Source organism: Anabrus simplex, chromosome 1 (genome assembly GCF_040414725.1).
Source record: "Anabrus simplex isolate iqAnaSimp1 chromosome 1, ASM4041472v1, whole genome shotgun sequence".
NCBI classification, from domain to species: domain Eukaryota; kingdom Metazoa; phylum Arthropoda; class Insecta; order Orthoptera; family Tettigoniidae; genus Anabrus; species Anabrus simplex.
The window spans coordinates 1,610,196,102-1,610,212,505 of record NC_090265.1 but is presented as its reverse complement, the minus strand read 5'-3'; the positions used below and the strand labels follow the sequence as shown (position 1 = coordinate 1,610,212,505).

General features: G+C 42.7%; 1 protein-coding gene across 2 annotated transcripts in view; it reads right to left on the bottom strand.

The window, feature by feature from the left end:
* LOC136858587 (uncharacterized) overlaps positions 1–10,032 on the bottom strand; it is a 177,147-nt gene extending 167,115 nt beyond the window's left edge. The window contains exon 1 of one of the 2 annotated variants that reach the window (XM_067138256.2): positions 9,566–10,032. In XM_067138256.2, coding sequence (XP_066994357.2) covers positions 9,566–9,685 — 120 coding nt within the window. In that variant the 5' untranslated portion in view covers positions 9,686–10,032. The remainder of the gene's footprint in view (positions 1–9,565) is intronic. The other variant, XM_067138257.2, reaches the window with a different exon arrangement.
* Between the last annotated feature and the right edge of the window lie 6,372 nt (positions 10,033–16,404).

The following is a 16,404-nucleotide window of genomic DNA, read 5'->3' as shown; positions in this document are numbered from 1 at the left end:
CCGTACCGGTCTTGGAGGATTCCACTATTCTTAACCTCGGCACTAAACAGGTTATCTTTAATCCCGGCCAACTTCAACCCCAGGAATTAACCCGGTGCTTATTTTTGGTGTAGGCTGGGCGAATCTCAGGGCCATGCGTCACTTCAGAAGTGGAAATCTCGTTTTTTAGTTCTCGTTTCAACTTCCTGACGGGGAATCGAACCCACGTCCTTTCAGGTGAACTGAGCACCCCGTTATTGCATCGACTAGACAGTCCTATACATACATATATATAAATAAGATCATGATGTAACCACAATAATAATAATCATCATCATCGTCATCACCATCATCATGGCGTATGGCCCCCGTAAAGGCCTGGTGCAGTTCTCTTTAGAGTTGACGGACTGTAGGTGACCTGCGAGTAAGTGACAATGGGACCATACCTATGATGAATTCTAATGAATGAATACGACAGCCATCCTCCGAGTTAGAGAAATTAAATAATTAAGGTTAAAATCCTCATCCCGGCCGGGAATTGAACCAGCGAGCTAACCATTTAGCCACGGAGCGGGGTAATTACTATGTGAAATGTGAATGAAAAGTAAAACTTCTTTTCACACACTAACCTTTGGCGTACCTCCTGTGGGTGAGGGTGGTATAATACTGTATATCCACGGTATCCCCTGTCTGTCGTTGAAGGTGACTAGATGGGGACCCAGGGACTTTAATCTTGGGTGCAAGTTGTGTCAGACTCCTCACCTCCGTCTGTTCTATCCGAATTCTCTGGCCAGCTCTTGTTCTCGTCACACCCCGACGGTTAGATCTGCAAGGACTAGGCCCTACGGTGTCTGTCATTTCCACGCCTTTCGTGGCCCTTCCCTTTCTCTTGCCGACACCTTCATTTTTCGAAGTGTCGGGCCTCTTGCCTTTTCCTTCTGATTAGTGTTAATAGTTGCCCAGTTGTACTTCCTCTCAAAACAACAATCACCACCATCACCACTTCTCCGGCGCGTGAAATAGTGAACAGGTGGTAAATATTCAGAGTTACGAAGTAATTGAGTAAAAGTAATCGAATTAATTGTAATTATTACATTCTTAATAATTTTGACTTGTAATCGTTACCTTTTACAAAATGTAATTTTTACTTGTAATTTACTTCTTGAGTCCACCTCCGTGGTGTAGTGGTTAGTGTGATGAGCTGCCAGCCCCAGAGGTCCGGATTCGATGCCCGGCTCGTCCATGAAATTTTAAAAGTGGTACGAGGATTGGAACAGGGTTTACTTAGTCTCAGGAAGTCAGATGAGTAAAGGGGTTTCGAATCCTGCCTCAGCCATCCTCGAAGTGGTTTTCTGTGTTTTCCCAGTTCTCCAGACAAATGCCGGGATGGTATGTAAGTTAAGGCCACAAACGCTTCCTTTCCTCTTCCTTGCCTATCCTTTCCAGTCTTCCCATCCCCAACAAGGCCCCTGTTCAGCATAGTAGGTGAGGCCGGCTGGGCGAGGTACTGGTCCTCCTATCCGGTTGTATCCCCGACCAAATGTCTCACGCTCCAGGATACTGCCCTTGAGGTGGTAGAGGTGGGATCACTCGCTGAGTTCAGGTGGGGGGGGGGGGGGAGGTCCAAACCTGGAGTGTAAATAAATAATAAAAATTATGAAAACTAAGTCAGTCAGTCCGGCCATTCTATCCGGTCGATTTCCTTCATTCTTTTTTTAACGGAAAGGTATTCATGAACAGATTTGTCATCAGGTATTATAAATCACTTAACTTCCGCCTTCCTCGAATGATTTGATTTGTTCAAATTTTGTCTCTTTGAAGCAATCATATCTTTGGTTCTAATTGAGATACGCAGTTCGTTTTGGTCTAAAAACATTCAGTGGAGCAAGCGCTTTCTATGAGGTAATAACTACTTAAATTGGTAGATTCTGAGAAAAGTTATGAGTACATTTGCCTCCATGACGAAGATCTTTGAAGGACGTTTTAACAGTTCGGCGCGTAGTGTTGTTCCAAGGAGCGTTTAATTCAATTTCTTTCTGTGATGCATTTTCAAGTGTTTTGTTGACATAATATTACATTATATTACCACAGCAGATCATGTGCTTTATTTCATTAACTCGAAACTTTGCAAATACATCCGTGAGGATAGTAACAAACAACACCATACTATGTACACTGCGGGCGGAGCCAGCGGGGAAACTGCTAGTAATAAATAAATAATAAATAAAATAATTTACTTCTTGAAAGAAAATTACAGTCGTTACTTTCTAGTAATCTTACATTCCAGCCATTGACATACATCGGACGGAAACGGAAACGGGGAAAAAGTAAATGTTGCAGAACCAGTAATTTCACTAGTTTTATTATGAGATACTTTCTTACCTCCTCAGTACTTCCAAATACATCATTCTTAAAACAACGATGTTCTTACATTTAAACACAGATATTCCTTTATCTGCCCCTCTATGAAGTTTTTCAGTAGGGCCTAGATGCAAAGATGTACTTTTCCCCAAATACGCCGGATCTTAGCGATGAGAACCTCAAATGAATGAAAATCCACAGTCTGTTTCCAGTCATTCGACTGGGTCAGGAATGAATGAAGCCCCATGTAGCGGCGACGATAGGAACAGCGCCGGCTGCCAAAGCCTGTCGCAGTCCTCTGAGGCAATGATTAATGAATTACATGTGAACTGAAATGATATTGAAAAGTGTTGCTGGAATGAAAAATGACAAGGAAAACCGGAGTGCCCGGAGAAAAACCTGTCCCTCCTCCACTTTGTCCAGCACAAATCTCACATGGAGTGACAAGGATTTGAACCACGGAACCCAGAGGTGAGAGGCCGGCACGCTGCCGCCTGAGCCACGGAGGTTCTTAGAATCTTAAAGAACCCATTAATGTATTTGCAAAGTAAATGACAAATTAGTTGATACGCTAAAAGTCATTAACTAAAATGAAAGTGGTAGAAAACGATTACTGTATTTCAAAACCAAGATATCGAGTTCAGTCTCACCTAGTGATGATAGCCATTTCATGTATCTATGAAAACAAAACACTAATTAAGGGACATAGTTTCCTTGCAAACTTTTTATTATGCGAAAAAATTCAGTATTTTGCTTTAAGACTGGCGCTCCGTAAAGCAACAGGGAACATGCATGATCCGGGGTTTTAATTAAAAATATGCTAATCTGATTCAAAATTGCATGCAGAATTCAAAAATGTGATCAGAATGTACAAATAATAACTCCAAACATGATAAAAATCTACGAAAATGTCACGTCACGCAAGTACGCGATCTCATTGGCCTGACGTCATCGTACAGGTTGACTGAATTAGCAAACGAAATAACACATAGTGTGCTGTAAGAAGCAGGATACACTTCGCGTATTTCTACTTTACGTTAGTGTCTAGTATGGTTAAATTCGAGGTCTATACATTGGATAATAATCTGAGTGGTATATTTTAGACTTAAAATGAATCCTGCGCAGACAGTGAGGCAGAAAACTTATAAATGGTGTAGAGTTCCGATGTGCAATAGCACATCGCATACCATACGAAACAAATTGTTTATAAACGTTCCAAAGATGCTAAAACTAGGGAGTAATGGATTTTGGCGAGCTGGAGAAATGCTGGTGATATATCGGAAAAGTCTACAGTTTATTTTTTGGAAGATTTTAACGTAAGATGAATTTGTTTGAATTCTCAAATCACTTTTCCATGTCAGCTGTTCTAGTGGTAAAACTTTAAATTTTAATGTATGATGCTTTATTTAAATGCTTCAATTACACCTTGGAATATGAAAGTAATAAACAGTGCATTAAATAATGCTGGTTATTAAAGTATTCTCCAAACCTAACCATGTCAAGATAATAAATCAAAGGGGTTATGAACCATTTTGACAGCTCTAATTCTACCAATATATCTTGGCATGGGACAGTTATGTATGTCTTTATTGAAGAGCTTAATTGGTAAAGAAATGTAGGCTATATCTAAATACTCTATAATGTAACAAAGAATAGGCGTGTACATCATGAAAGGAAACAACGTGAATTTAACAAATGTATAACTCTACACAAAACCAATGCTTGTCTGTTGGGGTCTTATAAGTTAACAATGCTCAATTATAATAATTATCATAATATTAATGAAATAAATAACATAATTGCACACAGGTGAAAATAGTGATGGAGGTGTTTAAAATATTATCCAACTTAGCCTAAGTTTTAGGTTATACAAGCCAAGTCAATAAACCGAAGGGTAAAAATACCGCGCGAGTTGGCCGTGCGGTTAGGAGCGCGCAGCTGTGAGCTCGCATCCGGGAGATAGTGGGTTTTGAACCCCACTGCCGACAGCCCTGAAGATGGTTTTCCGTTGTTTCCTATTTTCACACCAGGCAAATGCTGAGGCTGTACCTAAGGCCACGGCCACTTTGTTCCCATTCCTAGGCCTTTCCAGTCCCATCATCGCCATAAGACCTATATGTGACGGTGTGACGTAAAGCAAAAAAAAAAAAAAAAAAAAAAAAGTAAAAGCCACAGCACCCAAAGACATTCCTGTATTGAGCGACTAAAATGTCACCAGGACACTTTTCTTTCCTGATATGCTCAGCTTGTTAAAAGCCAAATGTAATTAATGTTACTGGCTTCACGCCCCGCTAACTACTTCTACGATTTTCGGAGAAGCCGATGTGCAGGAATTTAGTCCTGCAGGAGTTAAGTGCCAGTAAATCTACCGACACGAGGCTGACGTATTTGAGCACCTTCAACTACCACCGGACTGAACCAGGATCGAACCTGCCAAGTTGGGGTCAGAAGGCCAGCACCTCAACAGTCTGAACCACTCAGCCCGACTTGTGAAAACTAGATGAAGTCGTATTTATCTTTATCATGTTTAACTTTTTCCCTCCACAAAGATATTTAATTCTCTTTCATGAGCCCCGGAAGTGGGTAGGCCAGCTGTCCCAACCATAAATATATATATTTTTTGGGAATGAAAGACGATAGCCCTATAGTACTATGATCTTTCTTCCTTTCCCTCTTTCTTTCTTTCTTAATCAGTTTATCCTTCAGGGTTGGTTTTCTCTCGGACTCAGCGAGGGATTTCACCTCTACCACTTCAAGGGCAATGTTCTGGAGCGTGAGAGACTGAGTATGGTGAAGAAACTGGTGAGGAGGGCCATTACCTCGCCCAGGCGGCCTCACCTGTTATGCTCAACAGGGGCCTTGTTGGAGGATGGGAGGATCGGAAGGGATAGACAAGGAAGAGGGAAGGAAACGGTCCTGGCCTTAGGTGCCTGGAGGAGAAGAAGGAAAATACGAAAAACCACTTCGAGGATGGCTGAGGTGGGATCCGAAACCTTCTACTCAGTTGACCTCCCGAGGCTGAGTAGACCCCGTTCCAGCCCTCGTACTATTTGTTTTCAACTTTCAGGCAGAGCCGGGAATCGAAACCGGGCCTCCGGGAGTGGCACACATTAACCACTACACCACAGAAGCGGACTAGTACTATAATGCTACCTATATGTTTATGATAGTGCTGAAATCCGATTTCTTACTTTACTAATGCTGAAAGCCCGAAAATGTAATGTTATTCTTTAATAGGGGAATCAGTCTAGAAGGAAATGTTGAAAGTGATGTGATATCTATCCAGGTTCGTTGTTATCCTAATACTATGGGTTACAGTACATTGCACGTATATAAAAGACGCCACTTACAAACTGGCTTGTTATCCGCGAATTTCTGCGGCCACAAAAGTCACTATTTTTCAAGAATGATGACATTTACACATGATAGATTGTCTGATTGTGCTGTTTTGAACCTTTCTTCTGTCATTTTGAAGTTATTCGCGATCACGAATAATAAACAATCGGCTTTTAGCAACGGCTGATGCACAACGGCTGGTAGAGCTCCATGCGGTACTGGATCGTGACGTCACAGCGCGCCGCTTACGTCAGAGGCCGTTTCACTCGCCTTGCAGAAAGGCACCATTAAATATTTTTTTAATGCTAGAAAACAAGGCAACATACCACAATGTAATACGTTTACGTACTATTTCATTGGTGTACTTTTCAAAAAAAAATATTTTTGAAAATGATGCATGTTCCCAAATTGGGTAATTGTACTGATTGCTTGTTGAAGTAATTTGTAAATGTAATTGAATAAATTTTTTCTCCGGAAACTAAAATCCAGCCCAATTACTTCCTTCTTGTGCGCTTCCCATCAATGTAAATGTTACAGCGGTATGCGGCTCCTTGTCAGCATCGCAGCCATCGAGTCAGAGGGTCCTGAGTTCGATTGCCGGCCAGGTCGGAAATTTTAGCCGCATCTGGTCAATTCCTCCGGCTCGGGGACTGTTTGTCTCGATACACACACAACATACACGCTACCAACCACCAAAGAAGCACGTAATAGTGGATACATGTCTCCATATAGTCTTGGAGTCAGGAAGAGCATCCAGCCCTAAAACAGGACAAAGTCCACATGTGTGTCAGAGTTTGCATCAACGACTCCACTGGAATGTGGAAAAAGAGAGCGATGAAAGAAGCAGAAGCAGAAGAAGAATGTTAGTACAGAAGTACACTCCACCACACATTGAAAGGGTTAACATAAGTGTGCTATGACTCTGCCATTTCCGTTATCGAGTAGTCTAGTCACATCCTCGATATTACTATTTGCACATATCTGAGTTGTACGTTTTGAATCTCGGCATACCAAGTGGTCAACAGAGCAAGTGGCACGCGCTTTGGGTCACGATGCTATCAGCTTGCATTCGGGAGATAGTGGCTTCGAACCCCACTGTCGGCAGCCCTGAAGAAAGTTTCCCGTGGTTTCCCACCAGACAAATGCTGGGGCTGGACCTTAATTAAGGCCACGGTCGATTTCTACCCACTGCTAGCCCTTTCCTATCATATCGTCAACATAAGACCTATCCGTGTTGGTGCGACGTAAAAAAATGTGCTCATCCAAGAAGTGGATTTTTCATAATTTCTCGAAGGAAACACCTTATTTCACTTCTCACGGCACTAATTCAAATCTGAAGTTAAAATAATTACTAGTATATTTCCTGACAGCCGTCTCTGTGGTGTAGTGGTTAGCGTGATTAGCTGCCACCCCCGGAGGTCCGGGTTCGATTCCCGGTTCTGCCACGAAATTTGAAAAGTGGTACGAGGGCTGGAACGGGGTCCACTCAGCCTCGGGAGGTCAACTGAGTAGAGGTGGGTTCGATTCCCACCTCAGCCATCCTCGAAGTGGTTTTCCGTGGTTTCCCATTTCTCCTCCAGGCAAATGCCGGGATGGTACCTCAATTAAGGCCACGGCCGCTTCCTTCCCTCTTCCTTGTCTATCCCTTCCAATCTTCCCATCCCTCCACAAGGCCCCTGCTCAGCATAGCAGGTGAGGCCGCCTGGGCGAGGTACTGGTCATTCTCCCCAGTTGTATCCCCGACCTAAAGTCTGAAACTCAGGGACACTGCCCTTGAGGCGGTAGAGGTGGGATCCCTCGCCGATTCCGAGGGAAAAGCCAACCCTGGAGGGTAAACAGATTAAGATAGAAGATAGAAGACATTTCCTGACAAATGAGTAATCGGCTAGAAATATCTATGTCCCAGAATACACTTCAAGGACGACCAAAAGAAAGGAACACGTTATCATAGTTAACAGACAGCGGGTTTTCTACAGTCTTAGGCTTACAATACTTTTATGGGTCCAACCCACGACACAGTTGAGTTGAATATTTGGTAAATCTTTAACAGTGGGTAATATAAGCTTACCTCCTTCTGCAGATCAGATAGGCTATACCCCATAATTAATTGAAAATATTCATTCGACAAAATTTTCAAGCCTGTCACAAATATTCAGCAGCTGTTTTCACAATCCTCAAAACCATGGGCATTGTTCAACTGAGGACAGTACCTAGGAAAACCAGGACTGCCCAGGCTATTCCCCATATGTCTGTTTTGGACACCCCCTGGGGGGGTGCCAGGTGCGGTGCCAGTACCGGTGCGGTATGTAGCGCTCCTCACCTGCCCAGGCTATTCCCGGACGTATGGGAAACCTATACTGTCGACACATTTTCAATAGAAGGGCGCACTCGTATGCTTCTAACATTCGTTACAGATTACCCTAAATGCTATTTCCATATTCTATAATCCCGGCTTTCTCCCACCCGAAAGTCCTTTTATGTACGTATTCCAGCAATGTTTAATATCTTATCTATTAACAAGAACCTAGATAACTTCGTTTCATATCCTTCCTTCTGTCGTGATATTTCCCATATAACTTAATTTTCCTTCTTGTTCCTTCCTGTTTCTTCTCTTGTATTTAAGTGCATTTTCCTTTGTTTATATCATTGTTTATGTAAAAATGTAATATATAGGATTGTACAATTTTTATTGTGTATCTTTGTGTCCTTTGTAAATATTTCTATATCTTTCATTTTAGATTAATAACTATTGTAGATATCTCAGATCTTTGTAATTCGGAATTTATTTTATTTTATGAAATACTTCCTCTCATGCAGAGGCTGCCTTGCGACAAAGTATACTTTTACATTTATTTTTAGAAGATAAATAGATATACTGTACTTGATAAATGTTGAAGGTAACCTAATTGTAACAGTGATTTCTTAGAATTATCAGTGAGCCCCTTAAGGCTATGATGGCAATCTCCCGTAACGCTGTAACTGGTAGAGACATCTGTTTCCAGAAATTAGCGGCAAAAGCGGGAATCGTTCCCCTTGCTCCAATCATCAGACCTACTATGTCGATTTCCTCTATCTGGTATTTCTCCCTGTAGTAAGGAATTGTTGGTAAGTAAATATTCCTTTTCCCTAGGTTAACATCTGAGGGCTGTGACTTATGGCTTTCAAAGCGAATTGTGGGGTCAATGATGTAAATAAATAAATAAATAAATAAATAAATAAATAAATAAATAAATAAATAAATAAATAAATAAATAAATAAAATACTTGCCACTCTCCTAACACACTAGAACTACTCTAGATTATTGGCATCATATTCATATGTATTGAAGAAATGTATCTTAACTAGTAAGACAAGAAATACATTTTTTACGAAAGATCATAGCGGGGGACGATAATAATAATAATAATAATAATAATAATAATAATGGTTTTACGTCCCACCATCTACTTTTACGATTACATAATGAAGTGAAGAAAATTGAATACGTTCAATTAGTTGAATGAACTCAGCTAAGTTCTTTTTTTTTTTTTTTGCTAGTTGCTTTACGTCGCACCGACACAGATAGGTCTTATGGCGACGATGGGACAGGAAAGGGCTAGGAGTGGGAAGGAAGCAGCCGTGGCCTTAATTAAGGTACAGCCCCAGCATTTGCCTGGTGTGAAAATAGGAAACCACGGAAAACCATTTTCAGGGCTGCCGACAGTGGGGTTCGAACCTACTATCTCCCGAATACTGGATACTGACCGCACTTAAGCGACTGCAGCTATCGAGCTCGGTCAGCTAAGTTCTAGCGACACAGCCCTTTCTAGGACGATATTCTCTTATACAACAGAAGGACCATGTCCATGTTCTTGACCTAAGGAAAATAAAGATGGAGGCTATACTCACGTGTATGAGAAAGACGCCGGCAGCAACGATCCAGCTTCCAGCTGGTGCTGGGATAACATCCTTGTCCTCTAGACTCTCTTCATCCAGCTGTGGCCTTCCCCTCCGCCCCCGCGTCTCCATAACGTCACAATACACCTAACAGTTGGCATAAGCCCTCATTTCACGCTGTAGTAAATCATTCCCGGAACAACTGAGTCCTATTACTCATACATTATGGCTTTCATGCTATTAGGTAGATCAGCTTCAGTCAACAACGGACGAAGGACATTGGTGTGATGAGTTCAAAGTCTCGTGTAAGAGAAGAGTATGCCAAACTGTGTCCAATGTCCTGGGTCGCAAGCACATCCAAACACTCGACTACTTCTTAGAATCTTATGCAATATGTGTATCAAGTCAACAGTGTAGCAAAACAACCGGTTATAAATGGAGTCATTCTGTAAAATGGCTTCATAATAGTACTTTGGTAGCCATCAAGCCACATTCCGTATGGCAAGAGGGAAACTACTCGTAAATATAACTGACATTTTTATTTAAAAAACTTACCAGTACCGGTATATTACTGCTTAGGCTTTCTAAAACCACATGAAGGTTGACAGGTGGAACTTAGAGAAATAAGTTATTCGTTAAACAATAGTATTGCCTGAAGCGAACTGAACCTTCCAGAATATTTTCAGAATCTCAGTTTTAATTTATTTAAAAATTCAAGTACGGTATATTGAAGGAATATTTTAAAATGCCTCAATCTGAATAACAGAATACTGTACTGCTAATAGCCATTACATTGTTATACCACAATTCCCTTCTTCTTTACATTTATTATTCTGCGATGTAAAAATAACTCACTGTAATTCACAATTCTTTATCACATGACCTGCTCATTATCTTCACTACACAGTTCATCCAGCATTTTTACAGTTACGTAAAAAGAGAAAATTGGACAGAGCTTTATGACAAAACTCTAAGAACTGTATTGTATTCACATGGTATTTCACACACACACACTATTTAAACACGTTAGAATTTCGACCTACAAGAACGAGACTTTGTTTTAATGTAAGGTTCAGGTTTAATCTTGTGGTATGTAGCTAGCGGTTTATCTTATCATGCTGGAAGTAAACTCCGCCTTGTTCGTAACATGGCTGCCATGTCACTACGTACGGAAGTACTTGACGGTATCTCGCTTACAGGTGCGCTTGTGTTTTCGCAACAGGAGACCTTCCTCACCTTGCCCTAGACGAGAGCTACGCTCGTTAACTTCAGTAAGAGAAAAGGGACATGACAGGTATAAACCTGCAGCTTCTCAGCATAGGTGCCAACATGAGCGCCAAGAAGTCATTCGCCTTCCTTGACTTCCTCAACATTTTAACAATAATTTGTATAATAATGCATTTAGGAAATATCAATTATGTTATTATCTTCGCCCACTTTTCATTGTGGTGCATTAATGTACGGGCTGACTGAGACGCTGAAGCCACAACCCCGGTGTTCTTTTTACAATAGGCACCGTGCAATACCGGTTCCAGGTCTGTGGGTCGAAAAAATTGTTACCATCACAACGTTGGCCGGCAGGGTAGGAGACGTGGTGGTGTACAATAATTTCTAATCAACAATTTGCGTGCTAAAAGCCTGGATTCAATTCAGGGGCGTAGCCTAGGGGAGGGGGGTACTGGAGGTTAAACATTTTAGGTACATCCGGGAGATATTGGGTTCGAATCCCACTGTCGGCAGCCCTGAAGATGGTTTTCCGTGGTTTCCCATTTTCAAGCCCGGTAAATGCTGGGGCTGTACCCTAACGAAGGCCACGGCCGCTTCCTTCCAACTCCTAGGCCTTTCCTCTCCCATCGTCGCCATAAGACCTATCTGACCCCCTGCGAGTGGGGGACGCACATGTTGAATACACCCGTGGTATCCCCTACCTGTCGTAAGAGGCGACTAAAAGGGGCCCAAGGGGCTCTCAATTTGGGAGTGTGGATTGGCGACCACGGGGCCCTTAGCTGAGTCTTGGCATTCCTTCCACCTACTTGTGCCAGGCTCCTCACTTCCGTCTATCCTATCCGACCTCCCTTGGTCAACTCTTGTTCTTTTCCGACCCCAACGGTATTAGAGCATTCGAGGTCTAGGGAGTCTTTCATTTTCACGCCCTTCGTGGCCCTTGCCTTTCTTCGTCCGTTACTTCATTTTTCGAAGTGACGGATCCCTTCTTTCTTTTTTCTCTCTCTTTACCCCCTGTGGGTGGGGGACACAGACGAATAATATACGCACGGTATCCCCTGCCTGTCGTGAGAGGCGACTAAAAGGGGCGACCAAGGGATGATTGAATTAGAACCATGAAACTACTTTTGATTCGTACCATCACGCGGGGAACACCATGGGTTGCCTGTACTTGCGAGTAGTACCTCTATATTAGGTACGAAATAGGTTTGTGATTAGTAACAGCAAAGAGTGGGTTCTCCTGTGGGTTTCCAGTACCCGTGCGTCGTACCCATGTGAGCAACACCGCGGGTCTGGGCGTTGCCGGTGAGGTGTACCACTATATGAGCGACACTGTGGGTCTGCGTTGCCTGTGATTAGTACCCACTGTGTGAGGAACACCACGGGAATACCAGTAGCCGTGACTAGTACACCTAGGTGAGGAACTTCATCGGTTTGCGTTGGCTATGAGTGGCGCCATTGTGTGAGAAACACCATAGGTCTGCGTTACCTGTACGAAGTACAATACTTGTGAGTAGTACCATCTTGTGTGGAACACCGTGAGTCTTCACTACTTTTGATTAGTACCCCAACATGATAAATACCATGGTTCTACTTTACTCCGACATGTACCATTCTGAGGGGCCTTAGACCTGGATTTTGGACCCTTTAGACACCAAGCATCCTCGATTCAGGATTGTGCTTTATAAGTGGTCCCTTGGTCAGTAATACTATTATTTATGACCTTTTTTGAGTTGGATCCACTTTTTGTTTGTTTTTTGGGTTCATGTCCATCCATTCATTCTTCATGACATTTTTTTTATTTTGGTCAGTGGAAGATTTTGAACTTTTTGTTGTCATTTCATTTCGTACCATTAGGGGCCGGTGACCTCGATGTTAGGCCCCTTTAAACAACAAGCATCATCATCATCATCATCATCATCAAGACCTATCTGTGTCGGTGCGACGTACAGCCACTAGCAAAAAAATGAAAAGTTTAGGAAATTTTACAAAAAAATAAAATAAACAAACTCGCAATAAAAATAATTAACATTCAGAAACATAGTTGTAGAAGAAATAGATCTGTTTAAGCCTCGAAAGTTGAATTTTAGATCGTAAACTGGACATGCCTTTCGCTGTAAAACTGTTGACCTTGATCGTTCTGTTCTTGCTCTGTACTGCAGTCTGAACATCAACACTTGTCAGTGTCCTTATAATGACAAGCCATGCATGCGCGCACAGCACACTCACCTTCATTGTGTTCTATCATAATTTTGTGTCCGGCTCCATAGCTAAATGGTTAGCGTGCTGGCCTTTGGTCACAGGTGTTCCGGGTTCGATTGCAGGCAGGGTCGGGAATTTTAATCATAATTGGTTAATTCCCTTGGCACGGGGACTGGGTGTATGTGTCGTCTCCATCATCATTTCATCCTCATCACGACGCGCAGGTCGCCTACGGAGTCAAGTCAAAAGACCTGCACCTGGCGAGCCAAAGTCCTCGGACACTCCCGGCACTAAAAGTCATACGCCATTTCATTTCATTATTTTGTAACTCTGACCCTCCGTCCCTCCATCGGCCGATCCTGGCTACGCTATTGATTCAATTCCAAATCTCTCCGCAGTGTTCATATGGAGTGAGGGCAAATGGCGTTGTTGATGATGATTCCCCGTCGGATGGTGACGTTAAGCCTTGTTCAGCCCCATTGGTGCTAATCGATAGGAGTAGGCTAAATGCCGGTATCGGGTTTCACCCTCTCCCTTCCTGTTATCATACACCACGTCATATCACGACCTTCATTTCATCTCATTGACTCCTCTGATGAGGTTGACGTCAGAAAGGGCATCCGGTCATAAAAACTCGCTATCAAAATTCTCACTTCATACTCGACCCCGTAGAGAAACGGGACAAGGGATGAATATACGTACAATTAACGTAGGCCTGCGTAACACTAACTCAGGTTTTCGGGGACGATCAATCAATCAGTCACCACTGATCTGCATTTAGAGCAGTCGCCCCGGTGGCAGATTCCTTATCTGTTGTTGAAATGGAAATGGCGTATGGCTTTTAGTGCCGGGAGTGTCCGAGGACAAGTTCGGCTCGCCAGATGCAGGTCTTTTGATTTGACACCCGTAGGTGACCTGCGCGTCGTGATGAGGATGAAATGATGATGAAGACGACACATACACCCAGTCCCCGTGCCGGGGAAATTAACCAATTAAGGTTAAAATTCCCGAGCCTGCCGGGAATCGAACCCGGGACCCTGTGGCCATAGGCCAGCACGCTAACCATTTAGCCATGGAGCCGGACTATCTGTTGTTTACCTAGTATTAAATAATTGCAAAGAATTCGTAAATTTATTGAACATATCCCTTGATAAATTATTCCAGTCCCTGACTAATCTTCCTATAAACAAATATTTGGCCCTATTTATCCTCTTGAATTCCAATTTTATCTTCATATTGCGATCTTCCCTACTTTTAAAAACACCACTCAAACGTATTCGTCTTCCAATGCCATTCCACGCCATCACTCCACTGACAGCTCGGAACATACAACTTAGTCGAGCAGCTCGTCTCCTTTCTCCCAGGTCTTCCCACTCCAAGCTTTGCAACATTTTCATAACGCTACTCTTTTGTCGCATATCACCCAGAACAAACCGAGCTGCTTTTCTTTTGATTTTTTCCAGTTCTCAAATCAAGTAATCGTGATGAGGGTCCCATACACTGGAACCATACTACAGTTGGGGTCTTCAACAGACTTACATGCCCTCTCCTTTACATCCTTACTGCAACCCCTAAATACCCTCATAACCATGTACAGAGATGGGATCGGGAAGGGATAGGATAGTGAAGGGATCGGCCGTGGTCTTAATTAAGGTACAACTCCAGCACTTGCTTAAAACTGGGAGAGGTTGTGGTGATTATTTGCTTTAATAGGAAGTACAACTGGACAACCATCCTCTAACACTAATCAGAGGGAAAGGGGAATATGTCAGGCCCTTCGAAGAATGAAGGTATAGGCAAAAAAAAAAAGGAAGGGCCATGAAAGACCTCGCAAACCTAATACCAACAGGTTCGAAAAAACAAGAGTTGACCAAGGGAGGTCGAGTAGGAAAAATGAAGGCGAGGAGCCCGTAATTTTCAACCCACGCTCCCAAGACGAAAGCCCCTGGGTCCTGTGAATCTGGAAAACCGTGTCCAGAGCCGCCGATGGTAGGGCTCGAACCCACCATCTCCCGAACATAAGCTTACGGCTACGCAGCCAACTCGCTGTGTAAAACCCATTGTAGTTAGGGCGTGTGAAGAATATGTCCTTACTGCTCGTAGTTTTTGCTGTAAAGACTGTTATGCGCAATCGAGGCTCAAACAAGCCACCGCAATGTACCTGGTTGAGTATACTGTATTATGTTGTAGCAATTCAATCTTACAGTTCGTTCTCCATTCATTGTTTATGCTGTATTCCTAAACATGCTTTATGTTGGCCTACAGTATTTCTATGAGTACAGGTAGCAGTCAAAGGAGTATTTGGTTATAACATGTCAAAATAATTAATTTGTCTGACTCATTGCCTGAATTGTCAGCATTGAGGCCTTTGATCCATAGGGTCGCGGGTTCGATTCCCGACGGGGTCGGGGATTTTAATCGTATCTGATTAATTCTTCTGGCCCGGGGACTGGGTGTTTGTGTTTGTCCCAACACTTTCCTCATCTTATTCAGACAACACAAAAACACTACCAACCATCACAGCAACATCCGTCTACATAGGGTTGACGTCAACAACGGCATCCGGGCGTAAAACAGGGCCAAATTCACATGTGCGACACAATTCGCACCCGCGACCCCACAGATGTGGGAAAAGTGGTAGAATAATAATAATAATATGTCAGTATAAGTAAACGTATTTGCTCAGTACAAGGTGTTTGTATACAAAATAACTTATTTTGTTTCTTCGCCATAATCACCCGCACTGAGAATAACGAGGCATTAGGCATAATAAAACTGTTAAATTTGTCTAGATGCATGCCCTTTTACTAGTTGTAACTGATTGTGAGAGCCGTGCAAGCAACTACTAGGCTGTACCTTCCACCAAAACGTATACTCTGCTCCTTTACCTGTCTGTGTTGGAGTGTTGCTCATTGAGCCGAATTGTGCCTGCCTTCGGTGTAGACCTTGTTACACGAGGCGTATTCATCCATTCTGCCCACAGACTGCAGAGCGAGAAGCCGCGTGGATTCAGTTTCGTAGCTGGTTTTTACGACCTGTTCACGATGGGTATATTGACCCAGAATTTTTATTCTTTTATGGTGAGCTATGGATTCATTTGAGTGAAGAACTTCACGAGAACATTCGGGAAATTACATCGAAGAACTCATATGTTGAAATTCATCGAGTATCTGCAAATTTGTTTAGGAGGTACCAAACATAATTGGGAGATGTTTCGGTAAACAGAAAATGACAGGAAAAAGGGATTACGAAATTGGAGGGGAAAGTGTTGTTGAAGTTGATAGTTGTAAGTTCTTAGGTGTTACTATTAGAAAAGACTTAGACTGGTCAGAGTAAGTGGAAAATGTAGTTAAGAAATCCCAGACATCGTTACATTTTATTATGCGGAATCTCAAGAAAGCTAATTCTGGTGCCAAAAGCAAAGC